Here is a 14,543-nt window from a genome sequence, read left to right on the forward strand (position 1 = left end):
GACCCAGCTACATGGTTCAGAGCTGTGAAAACTTCACTCCTCTCAGAGCTGTAGTAAACCAGCCTAAACCTAGATACCACTTCTGAGGGAGATTGATTTACTACAGTGACAGTAATCTGTCATGCAGAATCTTTATGAAGCACTACACTACATGCTGAGAACCTAGGTGCAGAGTAATAAACTGAATAATAAAATAATAATAAGAAATGAGCTGCTGATTATTCTGACTATACTTCTAGGAGTGTCGTCTTTGGGGGTGTTATGGACAACAAAATAGTTTTTTATTTGTAACTCAGTACAAATAAGTATGTTTTCCTTTCAAACTTGCCCAAATATGTAGTCTGCTTCAAATCAGGAGAGACCTTGCTTAGCAATGTGTTGGGGAGTTAACTGAAGGAAAATACTATCAGCCTGCATTATTAGTGTGATATCCAAACAGGTCTACTGACAGAAAATGTGCACTGAGCTTTTTATGGCTGCCTTGAAGAACACAAAAAAAGAATCTCTCAAATGCTTTAAAGTTGGACAAAAAAAACAGCACCTTGTGGAAAATTCTGACATTCATTTTGTCTAAATTTTCCATAGAAATTGGATTTTTATTTTTCCAATTGCAGTTTGACAACTGAAAAATTTTGGCCAAAAGTATAAATATTTTTACGTAGAGATGCCGCTATAGTACCTCATGAGAGTTCTAGCCTCTTCTAGAGGCTCATCTATGACTCCATCTCCCATGAAGCACCACAATCTACCCTTTTGGAGAGAGGAAGCAGTGCATCATGGGAGTCATCGACCATGGTGCATCCATCATCGGCCACTGTAGTCCAACTAGGAAACTCAGCCCAAAGAAGGCACCCCAACACTATTTCCAGATAAGTATTTCTGGTTCCAGCCATTCCAATTTGAGAGAAAATGGAAAGACTCTGTGGAAAACTTTTAAACAAAATTTTGCTTAATCAGAAACTAGTTTTCCATTAAAAACAGTCTAGAAAATTTCCAACCAGCCTTATTTTAAATGGCACCTGAGTCCACATGAAATGGGCATGAAGAGCATGATAAAAAATAAACATTTCTAAAGGAACTCTTTCGGCTGAGGAAACTGCTTTTTTAACAATCTCCCCTTCTGTAGTCAACAGTTGCATGCAATTTTCCAACTTCTTATTTATAGTAGGACGAGCTTATTCCTGACACCAACATAGACCAGCTTATAAAGGCCCAGTTGAAAGGAAGTCTCAGTCTTTCAACTTGGACTATGGGTTTTGGTTCTGGATCCAGTTAATCATGATTCCAAATGTCAACTTTTCTATGGTGCATGAGTAACTGAACTTTTATAAAGAGCAGTTCTGGACTTTTCCAGGGTGACAGCAGCTTGTCTTCAAGAAGGCCATCGAGACGGTCTGGCCTTCTGCTGGGCATATTAAACTGAGTGAAAACAAGGTAAACTTGATTTTTTTTATTTTTAAATGTATACAAAATTCAAATTCTTCATTGTACAAGTACGTTAACTTAATTTTTATTTAAAAATGTCTAAGCAATTATTTTCACCTACTTCGTGTTAACTTGCTTTTGTCAAATAACAAGAAAAAAATAGGCCATCAGAATAAATAACAATCAGTTTTACCTGTGACCATCATTACAGTTGTTCACTCACTCAGAAACAGATAACTACGAGTATGAAGAGGTAATTGGGGAGTATTAGGGGGTAATTTAACACCTGTATTTGAAATACCAGCAATTTAGGGGCATTTTTCCCTAGTATCTAAAATCAACATTAAACACTGGTCTTGACAATAATACAGCCATCCATATGGATACTCCAGGCATAGCTAAAAGTGGTCCCAAACAGTAAGCTATCAAAGTCTAGATGAAAAACAAGTGTTTGGCTTTCTTAAATATTTATTTTTTAACTAGAAAGATCTTGGAGTCGAAATCAAAACCTCAACACTTGTTGCATATTTCACATCACATTTGTTGAAATATTAAATGTGAGGGGTTTGGTAGTAAGGTTAGATAGTACTAAATGACATCATGACAATAGTTAGTACATATTCAGAATTCATACAGGATTATGAGCAAACACCTAACATAACTATCTGCTAACACAGACATGCTTAAAATCAAATGTCTGAGGTATAGTTGTAGGTGAATGATGATATCGTCCCAAAATACTGTTTTTGATGTACTATATTCTTGTAATAACACATCTTCAGAAATTAAATACAAGTTATAGAAAAATAATTACTTTCAATTTCAAGACATGCCATAACTGAAAGATTTTAAAAAGCAGTGTACACAGAACTCCCATCTATTTCAACTGAAGTGTCAAATGTCAGGCCATCTTACTAATACGTACAAGGCCAAAAATATAAAATTTTCCAAAAATCAAGTACACAACTGTGCAGTAAAAATACATCTTTGTACAAAACAGTAACTCCCTGGTGGAACCTACTACGACTTGCCCCAGAAATTTTCTTTCCTCTTCTGAGCTCGTTCCAGAATCTGAGATGCTAGTGAGCTAGAAGCCGCAGAGCGAGCAGAGATCTGGGACAATCTGTCATCTGTAAGTGCAAGCAACAAGGAAAACATACCTATAAATAATCCACAAATCAGAGTTAAATTCTAAACAATTAAAGCAGCTGTGGCTGACTCCTCAAAAGCAAAGGTTTGTAGGTAATTTATGACAATTAATGCTACAAAATCAAATGCAAACATCTACATTATCAAAGTGGAGGATCAGGGCAATTCTTTTATATTCTAGTCACTGCAGATGTCTGGAAAGTGTGTGGGCAGTGCAAGTTGCCCAGCAAAGCATCTATATGTCTACAGAAAGCATCTGAAAGTCAACTGAAGAAGTAGGTTGTGCCCATGAAAGCTCATGATTCCCTACGTTTTGTTAGTCTATAAAGTGCTACCAAACCGTTGTTGTTGAAGTTTATCTACATATTTTGTTAGTCTTTAAGGTGCTGCAAGACTATTCGTTGTTTTTTAATTCTATGTTATCGTTAGCCTTACTGTTATAGGGGAAGCTAATTAGAAAGCTACAAGCATACTGACTAGGATTTTTAAATGTGGTGTTTAATGCTCAATGAAATGCAGTGGGAATCTGGCATTGAGCTCTCTTTAAAAAGCTAGATTCACTGTGCCTAATCTTTACAGCCCAAAATGATCCTCCAGTACTGCAGAACTGACATAGTAACTTCTATACTTTTTCCCCTTCTCCAGTTCATGGTTCTAGTAATCCCTGGGTACTGTATTGGTCCCTTGGGATTTATAGCAACCAGTGTAAATTAGAGCTGCCTTCAAGCTGCTCTCAGTTACCCCAGGAAATCAGCTGCTAAGCAGCTAGTCTAGAACAGGGAGCACAAGAGCAGCTTAAATCTCTTTTGCACATCCTCCCACATCTTGGGATGTATTATGTGCTCCTTGGTCATAGTGGAGGATCAGGGCAATTCTTTTCTATTTTAGTCACTGCAGCTGGCAGGAAAGCATGTGGGCAGTGCAAATTGCTCAGCAAAGCATCTATATGTCTACAGAAAGCATCTGAAATTCAATAGCACTCTGCAACATCCCACAACTTCACCACACATTTTAGATAACAGCACTGTACCAGATGCATCTTTGCTACTAAAACTTTGCCCAAATGGCGGTATTTTAAGTGCATAAATGCATACAAACAGATTGAAGCGCTTATATATACAGATACAAAAATCCCCTTTATGAGCAAACTGCTAATTGTATGTGCAAATTAGGAACCTATTCAAGAATGTTTGGACCAAAGTCTTTCAAAGATTTAAGGCAAGCTTTAGAGATGGTACTACATGTTAAACAATCCAATTTAGAATCGCAGAAAACACAGCATATTGTAGGGTGTAGTACCAATTTCTGTTTGATCTCTGAAAATTCACAATACTATTTGTTCTCCTTGTCTGGAAAACTGATAATCCAAGACAGTTACTGATAGTGACCATCTTGCTAAAGCAGTGACAAAATCTGTAATGACTCAATGGATGTACAGCAGTGCATCAGGTCAGAGTCCCTCCTGGCACAAATACTTAATTTTGAGTTTTCTTGTAGAATACATACAGCTTGTATCAAATTCTCATGACAACAGGATTTCCAATAAAATTACAGATACTTCTATATTTTATCTATTTGGATTAAAAATACCAGAGCACCCTCAGACATAGTACTTTTGCACTTTGCTTGTGATCCAGGCTGGAAGAAAAAAGACTTATGAAAATTGGAAAGGAAAGGGGCAGTTAAATTTGAGTTTGGAAGAAATCATTAAATTAGCCATACTGAGCCACAGTTATAATCAGTTTCATTTGTAACCATATTTCACAGTTTATTCATAGTGGTTTGTACTTAACTTTTCATATTACTGGGCACACAAAAAATATTTGGATTGCTTTTGATGGTCTGGGCATGCATACAGGTTTCAGAGGCTATGTTTGGGGTGGCTGCATTATGTCCTGTATGCACCCATCTCCAATTGGGGTGCAGATAATGCCATAATTCATCCATATACATATGGCTTAATAATTAAGAATACAAAAATACCTTCATCATTATAGTTTATTTCCTGCAGTGGTAACTGGAAATGGCTCTTCTTTGGACTTGAAATGTTCCCTAGAAGAAAAGGCCACTGGTGTTACTTTTATACCATTAAAAGAGCTGATTCTGCATCAGAATCTAGTGTCTAGAGATGACACTTCATGTTCTAAATAGTTTTTTTACATTACTTCTAAAAGCCTAACTATTAATTAGGGTACTACATACTTGCTAGTTACAGGACAGACTCCCTTATTTACATCCATTATAGCAACTCCCACTGTAATAAGTATGTCTACATTACATTGTAAACCTGAGTTTGAGACACCCACACTTATGGACTGGATACTTAAAACCCTGTCCTTGACGTTCCACATTGCATTGTAAGCCTTAGTTTACAATTACTGGACTCAGGTGTCCAAGCCATTCTAATACATTCATACTGTGATTTGCAGACCTTCTGACTATGGTCTTTGCCTTCAAGTGCGTTCACTGCAACATGACAAGGATTGGACCAAAGTCACGGCAGGCATTGGGGCTCAGACCCAGGGTACTAACAGGGTCCTAGGACCTGAGGCCTCAGTACTTGCTGACCTGAGTGAGACTGACCTGGAAGGATGGCTTGGGTTCAAACCCAAGTCAGAGCATGGGTTTACTGTGCAGTAAACACACACCCACAGGGACCAGGAAATGCTGTTGAGATTTCAACAGACCTTTTAAAGATAGAGACAGCTGAATTATCTCCTTCTCCCTACCTTCACATGCAAGTGTCCTCAAAAAACTATAGCTCTCTCAATATCCACATTGATTTTTGATGATCCTTTAGAGGCCAGGGCCATGCTCACATAGACCCTGAGTCTCCATACTACACTTTTTAACATAGCTCTGGTGGGACCATGATGACAGATTTATCTTTGCCAGCAACTCTTTCCTGAACATCCTAGCCCCACAGCACATGAAAGGGTATACAAACACCACAGACTCAAGCTGTGACTCCCCCTGGAAAGCTATAGTGAAAGGGGGAAATAAGTGTTTTATCACACCTAGGCTACTGTCTTTCCTCTTCTCCCTATACAGAATGCACTGTGGAGTCGTGTGATGATGTTGTGGACGTGTCCAATTACTCATCTATGTGGGTAACCCTATCTGGAAATGTACTAGGTTTTCCACTGGCTGCCTACAGAAGAGATAACAAAACTGTTTATGCAGAACCAATTATTTGAATTATCTAATAATTCTTTACTGAAATCAAGAAAGCACTATTGGACAGATATTGAACAAACATGAAGGAAAGGCCAAATCTCCCCATAGCAGAATAACTCAAAGTAGCTCATTTAAGTGTAGAATAATGCGATTGTTCTTGCAGGATGAAACAGGCTGATAGAAAACAGTTTCTTTGCAATTAGCACAGCCATTCTTTTTTGGAATCACAAATCTTTGGGACCTGCACATGTGCAATTACCACATTCTGTGACAAACTCAGTTGATGGAAAAATCCTATTTAAAAAAACCTGTACCATTATGCTGGAACTCTGGATCCTTAAGAGTCCCTTGAATGCGACGGGATGGATTCCAGCAGGGGGAAGTAGAGCATCTGACTGATTTCTGCACAGGAGCTATAGTTGAATGTGCTGAAGTCTGAGAAGCTCTTTCATCAGAAGCATTGATAGTAGGCCAAGAATTCTTCCTCAGAGGCAAAGGATCTAAAGTTTTCAATCCAGCAGCTGGAGAGTCACGTAGTGATACAGCTTCTGCTTCTCCTTCAAACTGAAATGCCATAGAAAAGGCTTCCGTTAGTTTATACACAAAACAGCAAATTAGTTTGAGTTATATCAAATAGCAAGTGCAGAGGCAAGGTAAGTGTTGGCTGCCTTGCTGCAGCTGCCAGCAAGGCAAATGACTTAAGCCTTTGGGGCATGTTAAACAAAGCTCACATTACAACAGATATTCTAAATATGATCCAAAAAAGGCTTTACACATGTACAAAAGCATTACACTCCTTTCTCAATTTCATTTGGCCTAAGCCTGCACTATTTTGCCATGTGTGCATTCATACACAATACCAGGTCAGAAAAGGAAAAAAAAATTCACTTCTCTGCTTCTAGAGATGATCATGGAATCCTGGAATACATGGAAACAATATAAATTAATGGACTGAAATAAAGCCTGGTAGTTGAAATTCTGATTTTCTAATCTTATCTCTCTCAATAATTTTGAGGTCACAATCTTTGTGATTTGATTCCCCAGCTTCAAAATGGGACTATAAGATTAATATGGAGATCAATACTCAGTTATCTCAGAGAAGCTTTGTGAAAATTTATGTTTATAAATTGCTCAGTATCGTTAATACTAAAAGTCAATGTACGACTCTGAAAAGTGGGCTGACTCTTACAACAATAAAACAGAAGAAACTTAGTCACAAGACCCCTAAAAGATTTAAAACTCTATTAAAAGGCAGACAGCAGCTAAAAGATGATTGTAACACTCATCCAATCAGGAATATTTGCTACAGTGACAGGATCATAGGTATCCCAACCAAGAAATTGGGAGACAGGATCTATTAATATCTATGGCACAATTAAAATACCAACTATTAGATACTGAGCAAAAACCTAAATAAAGGGAATAACCTATATTTTATTTCCATGAGGGAAAACAGTGTAGAATATAAAAAGATAAGGACTTATTATTGCAAATATGTTTAGTGGGCAAATAGGAAAGCTAAAGACATAAGATAATTACAGATGCCTTGTCATTTCAGATCTGAGGCTTATTACCCAGGGCAAAAGTTGAACTTTGAATTTAAAAAAAAATGCAGTTAGTGTTCCTGCTTTTTACTATATATCCTACTAGACTAAGGGAAATCTGCAATGTACTCCTATGCATATTTAGAAATTGAGACCACACACCTGTTTGTGAAGTGATGCAACTATGTACTGTGAAGGCTATTGAAAGCAAGAACTCAATCTATTTATCTTAACAAAGACAAAGCTAAAGGTTGAAATCATCAGCATTAAGAAGCACTTACACGGATATAAGAACAAAAATATAATAGGCTCTAGAATACAAAAGTATAAGAAAATTCAATTGCCGGAATGTGACGCTAGACAAACTCATATTGAAAATAAAACGTACATTTTTAAGAGCGAGGGTAATTAACCATTAGAAAAACCTACCAAGGGTTGTAGTTGATTCTCCATCACTGGCAGAATGAATATTTCTCCAGAAGATTAGCTTTTGTTCAAACAGGAATAAATTAATTCTGGGAAATACTGTGCCCTGGTACGTAGGAGGCCAGATTACATGACCATAGTGGTCCTTTCTGCCCTTAGAATCTATAAGCCATGAAGATCCATGAAACTAAGTACTGTCTTAGTATCTGTTTGACCCCTATGCTAGGAGGTACAGATAAATCAAATCTAAGGTAAAATAAAGCACAAAATTCCAAACACAATGGAAGGGGAGAAGTGATGCTCATGTGGCGTGTATCCTGACCCAAAGCATGAAATTTGGAGCTCTGCATAACTTCAGGAGTGAGCCATGATAAAGGTAGTAGGGATATCAAGTGATCTTTGCAGCAGGCTTTCCTCCGGACTCCACACAGTTTAATGCAGAAATATATATGGGAGATAATGCAGCATTCCCTTCCACAGTCCTTTAGTTTCCATTGCTTTACCAAAAAAATATAATTACCAGCATTTCAATCACAGATGACATTGAAAATTTTATATGGGAACATGTCAAGTCTTAAATAGGGTTAAAACAATTATTCTAATTGATATAAAGGATATCATATCTGCATCTTTCTATAGTGCATATTGACAAATGCTCGTTTTTTCCTCACCCTTCTGGGTTTTCTTTCCCTTGAAGCTTCTTTAGATGTAGAATAGTGTGTTTCTAAAGACTTCTTCTTTCTCTGCTGTGGAGATGAAGACTTCATTTTAGAGGGAGACACTAAAACTGCACCTCCTAAAGTAGCAGAAGATAAAATACTTCGTTACATTAAACATTTTTCATAAATGAATTCATGAATTTCCTCAGAATGTTGCTTTTCATTTTAAATATTTTACCAACAGCTGGCGTGGTAAGATCATGATGAGTTCTTTGAGCTCCACCAAGTGTTTTCAACTTTGGAGTAGGAAGCCTGCCACCTTTTCCTGATGATACTGAAGAAGAATCTGCTGAAGGATTCAGTAGCAAGGCATTTTCTCTGCAAAAATGAGGAAGCATGGTCTAGTGGTTAGGGCTCTGGCATCAGTCCCTGTGCCACCACAGATTTCCTATGTAACCTTGGGCATGTGATTTAGTCTCTCTAAGGCAGGCATGTCCAAAGTCCGGACCGCGGGCCAACTGCGGCCCGTGTTCCGGTTTAATATGGCCCCACAGGTAATTTGGTAATATCTATCTTTTATGGCCCCTGTGGCGAGACGTGCTCCCCCAGCTCGTCTCTCGCCTCTTGCCCGCCCCAGTCTCAGTCCTGTAAAGTCCGCCGGGGGAAGGTAGCTCCCTCCTCCGGTCCTTTAGTTTCGGGGGCCCCCTGCGCTCCGCCTGACTACCCCGGCCGTCGGGCTCGGAACGCCCTCACCCGAGCTCGGCCCTAGGGCGTCCAGTCCGGCCGGCCTCACTCCGTCCCGCTGGGCCCACTCCGCCGTCCCAGTTCCGCCGCCCTCGGGGTCGGCCTGCCGTGCTCCTCGGTTCGGGGTTGCATCCCCCGGCCGCTGCCCGCCTGGAGCTGCCTGTGCGGAGAGGGAGAACTCCACCCGCCCTCACCCCTGCTTCCTCCCCCTCTCCTGGCTCCCCGGCGCTCTTTTGAACTGGCGCGCCCAGCGTGCCACTTCCGGCCGCGCCGCCGCCACCGCCACCAGTGGCCTCCGCGGTCCTAGAGCCTGCCCTGTAGGGCACGTCCGCAGCCCCGCTCCCCTGCTCGGCTGCGGGTTCGCCCTGCCCCCGGGCCGCCGTGAGGCCGGCGTGCCCTGCGCTCTCCGCCCGCCTCCGACCCCGTGGGTCCTCCGCCTTGATGGACCTCCCCGTCACAGCCCCCAACGAATCCCCGAGCGCCACTCAGGACTAAGGATGAGCTCGGGCGTGTTCGCAGCTCCACGTACCCGAACCCGCCGGGAAGCTGACAGCGCACAGCGCTAATCACAGGTACTGAGACATTTTCCCAGTCCGCAGCTGCAGAGATCGGGAAATGTCTCAGTACCTGTGATAGGCACTGCGCGCTGTCAGCTTCCTGGCAGGCTCGGGCATGTGGAGCTGCGAACACGCCCGAGCTCATCCTTAGACTCTTCACCACACACAGCCACAAAGGCAAGAGAATTCTTGCTGGGCAGTGTATTAGTGCTCAGACGAAGACACTTAGACCAAAACATCAGGCACTGCGCTCACATGATCCCTTCCCCTTCTGGTCAATTTCAAAAATGGCGACTGTAAATAAGAGAAGGAAAGTTGACAGTGAGGGCCGCCGCTTCCAGGACAGGTGGAAAGTGGAATATTTCTTCACTGAAATACGGAATCACTGTGTTTGTCTGATATGCCAAGAGACTGTGGCTGTTTATAAGGAATTTAATGTCAAGAGACACCACCAGTCGAGACATAGCACATATGACAAGCTAACAGGGCGCGACCGCAGTGAAAAGTTGAAGCAACTTGAAGCTGTTTTAATGTCACAACAGCAATTTTTCACAAGAGCCCGTGAGTCAAATGAAAATGCCACAAGGGCGAGCTATGAGGTGGCAACGTTAATTGCTAAAAAATGCAAATCTTTTGCTGAGGGTGACTTTATCAAAGAATGCGTTATGAAAATGGTTGAGAATATCTGTCCCGAGAAGAAGCAACAGTTTGCCAACATTTGCCTGGCTTGTAACACTGTAGAACCGAGAATTGAAGAGATTTCATCAGATATTAAGAAACAGTTGACGTCCAAAGGAGTGGATTTTGACTTCTTTTCAATAGCCTGTGATGAAAGCACGGACCTATCTGACACAGCTCAGTTGCTGATTTTTATAAGAGGGGTGGACGATAAAATGAATGTGACTGAAGAGCTACTTGACCTCCAGAGCCTTACGGACCAAACAAGAGGAAAAGATTTATTTGTTTCTGTAGTTCCACCATAGATGACATGAAACTGCCTTGGAACAAAGTTACTGGGATTATTACTGATGGGGCACCTGCCATGGTTGGTGAACGAAGTGGATTATCAACCCTAATCTGTAACAAGGTGATCGAAGGAGGCGGCAAAGCTATTAAACTCCATTGTATCATTCATCAACAAGTTCTCTGTGCTAAACATCTCAAATATGATTATGTTATGAAACCGGTGCTAAAGACTATTAATTTTATTCGCTCTAAAGCCCTGTGCCACCGCCAGTTTAAACAGTTTCTACTGGACATCCAGGCTGAATACGAAGATGTTTTATATCACAACGATGTAAGATGGCTCAGTCGGGGGTCTGCACTGCAGCGTTTCTACTCTCTCAGAAAGGAAATCGGAGAATTCTTGGAAACAAAGGGACAACCAATGCGAGAACTATCTGATCCTATTTGGCTGGCTGATTTGGGGTTTCTAATTGACAAAACAAAGCATCTGAATGTACTGAACACGAGTCTTCAGGGGAAAGATGCAGCAGTGAACCAGCTTTATTCACACCTCAAAGACTTTGGGACAAAGCTGCAACTTTTCATAAGGCAGTTGTCTGATTTTTATGAGAGGGGTGGACGATGAAATGACACAGCCCAATACCATACATTTTTCAGCGTTGCAGGAAATAATGAACAGTTTTCCACAGGACAATATCAGTGCGCAAACGAGCAGGTATGCAGCAGACATCGCATCTCTGGCTGGGGAGTTTAAACGGCGCTTTCAGGATTTTGCAGCTATTGAAAAGGAGATCAGCCTTTTCTCCTCTCCATTCTCTGTTGACCCCGATGATGCTCCAGATCAGCTGCAGCTCGAGCTCATTGAGCTGCATTGTGACAGCGAGTTACGCAGTCGTCACCAACAGCTCTCTCTTGTGAACTTTTACCGCCAACTGGATAAGAGCCGGTTCAAGAGAATCGAACATTGGCTAAGAAAATGCTGAGCTTGTTTGGCTCAACATATATGTGTGAGAAGACATTCTCTGCTATGAACTTTAACAAGAACCACGTGAGGACAAGACTAAGTGACTCTCATCTGCGTGACATTTTGCGCATCAAAACCACTACCTTTGAACCAGACCTAGCCTATGTGCTGCAGTCCAGATCTCAGTTTCACCCTTCACATTAGTGCAGGCAAGTTTTTTTTCAATTGAGATGAATACATTGTAAAATCTCAGTTAATGTCAGTTGGTCTAAATCAGTTATAAATATATTTGGACACAACATGTATAGTTGGTGTTATGTTCCTGTTCATATTTTTTGAACTTAAAAGTTGACAGACAACCTTTATTACCAATAATATGTAATGTACTTTACGATGTTCCTGACATATATTTCAGCTTCCTGGATTTTTTTTTCATCTGGCCTTCAGATATGAAAGGGAGAGTGATTTAACACCTGTTTAGATTTGTCATCCATGTGACGAAATGAAAAGTATGCCGTTTGCAATAAACTTTGCATAAAATAGTTAATTTGCATTTAATTTTAATGGTTCAAAGAATGTCAGGCAAAATGGTTGGCCCTCACGCATGTTCACTTCTTCAAATCTGGCCTTCTTTGAAAAAAGTTTGGACACCCCTGCTCTAAGGTCTATAGAATGCGATAACAGCACTTCCCTACCTCAAAAGGGTGTTGCAAGAGTAAGACACAGATGTTTGGATACTATAGTGATGAAGTCATAAAAGTAATGCTGTCAAGCGATTAAAAAATCGTTATTAATGGCGTAATTAAAAAAATTGATTGTGATTAATCGCGCATGCTGCCCCTTTGAAATGCTGTGGCGGCGTTTCAAAGCGGCAGTGCTGGGGAAACCCGGGATCAGCTGGAGTCCTCAGCTGACCCCAGGCTCAGTGCAGCTGCTTCTTTGAAACGCAGTGGCAGCGTTTCAAAGGGGCAGCACCACAGAAGCCTGGGATCAGCTGGAGTCCCCAGGTGACCCTGGGCTCCGTGCAGCACTGCCCCTTGGAAATGCCGCCCTGGAGTTTCCAAGGGGCAGCACCGCAGGAACCCAGGGTCAGCTGGAGTGCCCAGCTGATCCCCAGCTCCACGTTCCATTTCCCCTTTGAAGTGCCACTCCGGCACTTCAAAGGGGCAGAGTTGCACCGAGCCCAGGGTCAGCTGGGGACGCCAACTGATCCCAGACTCCTAATGTGCTGCCCCTTTAAAGTGCCGGTGCGACACTTCAAAGGGGCAATGCAGCATTAACACCTGCAATTATCGCATTAAAAAAAAAAAGCGTTCATCCTGCCCTGCATTAATTGCAAGCGTTAACACACATAAATTGACAGCCCTACACAAAAATATTCTAAGATAGAAAATATGACCAAACATCCTCACAAAGCTTTAAAACATACATGGTAAAAGGCCTAGAATGCTTTTGTAATTAAAGGAAACATGGGTAAGTAAAATCCGTCCTCATTATTTCTAAATATTTTCCTATTTTTTTCTCTTACAACCAGGTGTTGTCAGAAATTGAAGACTGCCAATACATTCCCTCCCTCTGCCTTATATCAAGAAACTACAAACAAGGAGATCTGGGAACAGCTTCCTGCAAAGCCCTCGATGCTATTCAAGTTCGGTGGAAGTCAAAAGGTATGTCTACACAGCAGACAGAAGCGGGCTTCCCCCCAACATAGACAGACATACTAACTCTACTTAAGATAGCAAGCTAAAAATAGCAGTGTGGATGCAGCAGGATGGACAATGATTTGGGCTAGCCACTAGAATACAGTCCTGCCTAACCATCTGGGTACATACTCTGGCTGCCAGCACATGCAGTTACCTGCACTGCCATGCCACCCTGCTATTTTTAGCGCACTAGTGAAGCTAGTGCATGTCTGTCTTCCCATACTGGGAGGCACTCTTCCATCTGCAGTGTAGACATAGTCTTAAGCCCTATATTATGCTCTCCATTCAACAGTGACAAACCAGACTATGTTTTTAGTCCTACCAATACTTCAAAATGGACTCTGAAGCAGACTTGTTAATTTTAATTTTCCTCATGGCTACATGTAGTGCTATCACTTACCTACTCTGAGTGGCATTCTATACAGCTTTTAACAGTTTTTAATGTTATTAATTAAATTTACTCATATTAATCATATTCATCCTGCCCTGCGTTGTCATGGAAGGGTATAAACTGTTCAGGCAGGGGAGAAAAGGAGGAGGAGTTGCACTGTATGTGAGAGAGCACTATGATTGCTCAGAACTCCAGTATATAGACGGAGAAAAGCCTGGTAAGAGTCTATGGGTCAAGTTTAGAGGTGTAAGCAACAGCAGTGGCGTTGTGATTGGTGTCAGCTACAGGCCGCTGAATCAGGTAGATGAGGCTTTCTTCAGACAACTGAGAGAAGTTTCCAGATCGCAGGCCCTGATTCCAGATCGCAGGCCCTGGGGGACTTTAATCACCCTGACATCTGTTGGCAGACCAATATAGCAGTACACAGACAATCCAGGAAGTTTTTGGAGAATGTTGGGGATAACTTCTTGGTACATGTGCTGCAGGATCTGACCAGAAGCTATGCGCAGCTTGACCTGCTGCTCACAAACAGGGAGGAGCTTATAGGGGAAGTAGAGGTGGGTGACAACCTGGGAAACAGTGATCACGAGATGGTAGATTTCAGGATCCTGACCAAAGGAAGAAAAGGGACTAGTAAAATACATATCTTGAACTTCAGAAAAGCAGACTTCAACTCTCTCAGAGACCTGATGGGCAGAATCCCCTGGGATGCTAACATGAAGGGGAAAGGAGCCCAGGAGAGCTGGCAGTATTTTAAAGAAGCCTTATTGAAGGCACAGAAAGAAACCATTCCAATGCGTAGTAAGAGAAGCATATATGGTAGGAGACCAGATTGGCT

General features: G+C 41.6%; 1 protein-coding gene across 2 annotated transcripts in view; it reads right to left on the reverse strand.

Moving 5' to 3' along the window:
* Positions 1 to 1,435: 1,435 nt before the first annotated feature.
* The window catches only part of SAXO6 (stabilizer of axonemal microtubules 6), a 44,029-nt gene continuing 30,921 nt past the window's right edge, over positions 1,436 to 14,543 (reverse strand). For both annotated transcript variants that reach the window (XM_075931414.2, XM_075931421.2), the window contains 5 exons: positions 8,619 to 8,758; positions 8,393 to 8,517; positions 6,066 to 6,315; positions 4,558 to 4,626; positions 1,436 to 2,555 (listed from right to left, as the gene is read on the reverse strand). In XM_075931414.2, the coding sequence (XP_075787529.2) occupies positions 2,446 to 2,555; positions 4,558 to 4,626; positions 6,066 to 6,315; positions 8,393 to 8,517; positions 8,619 to 8,758 (694 nt within the window). In that variant the 3' untranslated portion in view covers positions 1,436 to 2,445. The remainder of the gene's footprint in view (positions 2,556 to 4,557; positions 4,627 to 6,065; positions 6,316 to 8,392; positions 8,518 to 8,618; positions 8,759 to 14,543) is intronic.

This window comes from Pelodiscus sinensis, chromosome 1 (genome assembly GCF_052426305.1).
Source record: "Pelodiscus sinensis isolate ZL-2025 chromosome 1, ASM5242630v1, whole genome shotgun sequence".
NCBI classification, from domain to species: Eukaryota; Metazoa; Chordata; order Testudines; family Trionychidae; genus Pelodiscus; species Pelodiscus sinensis.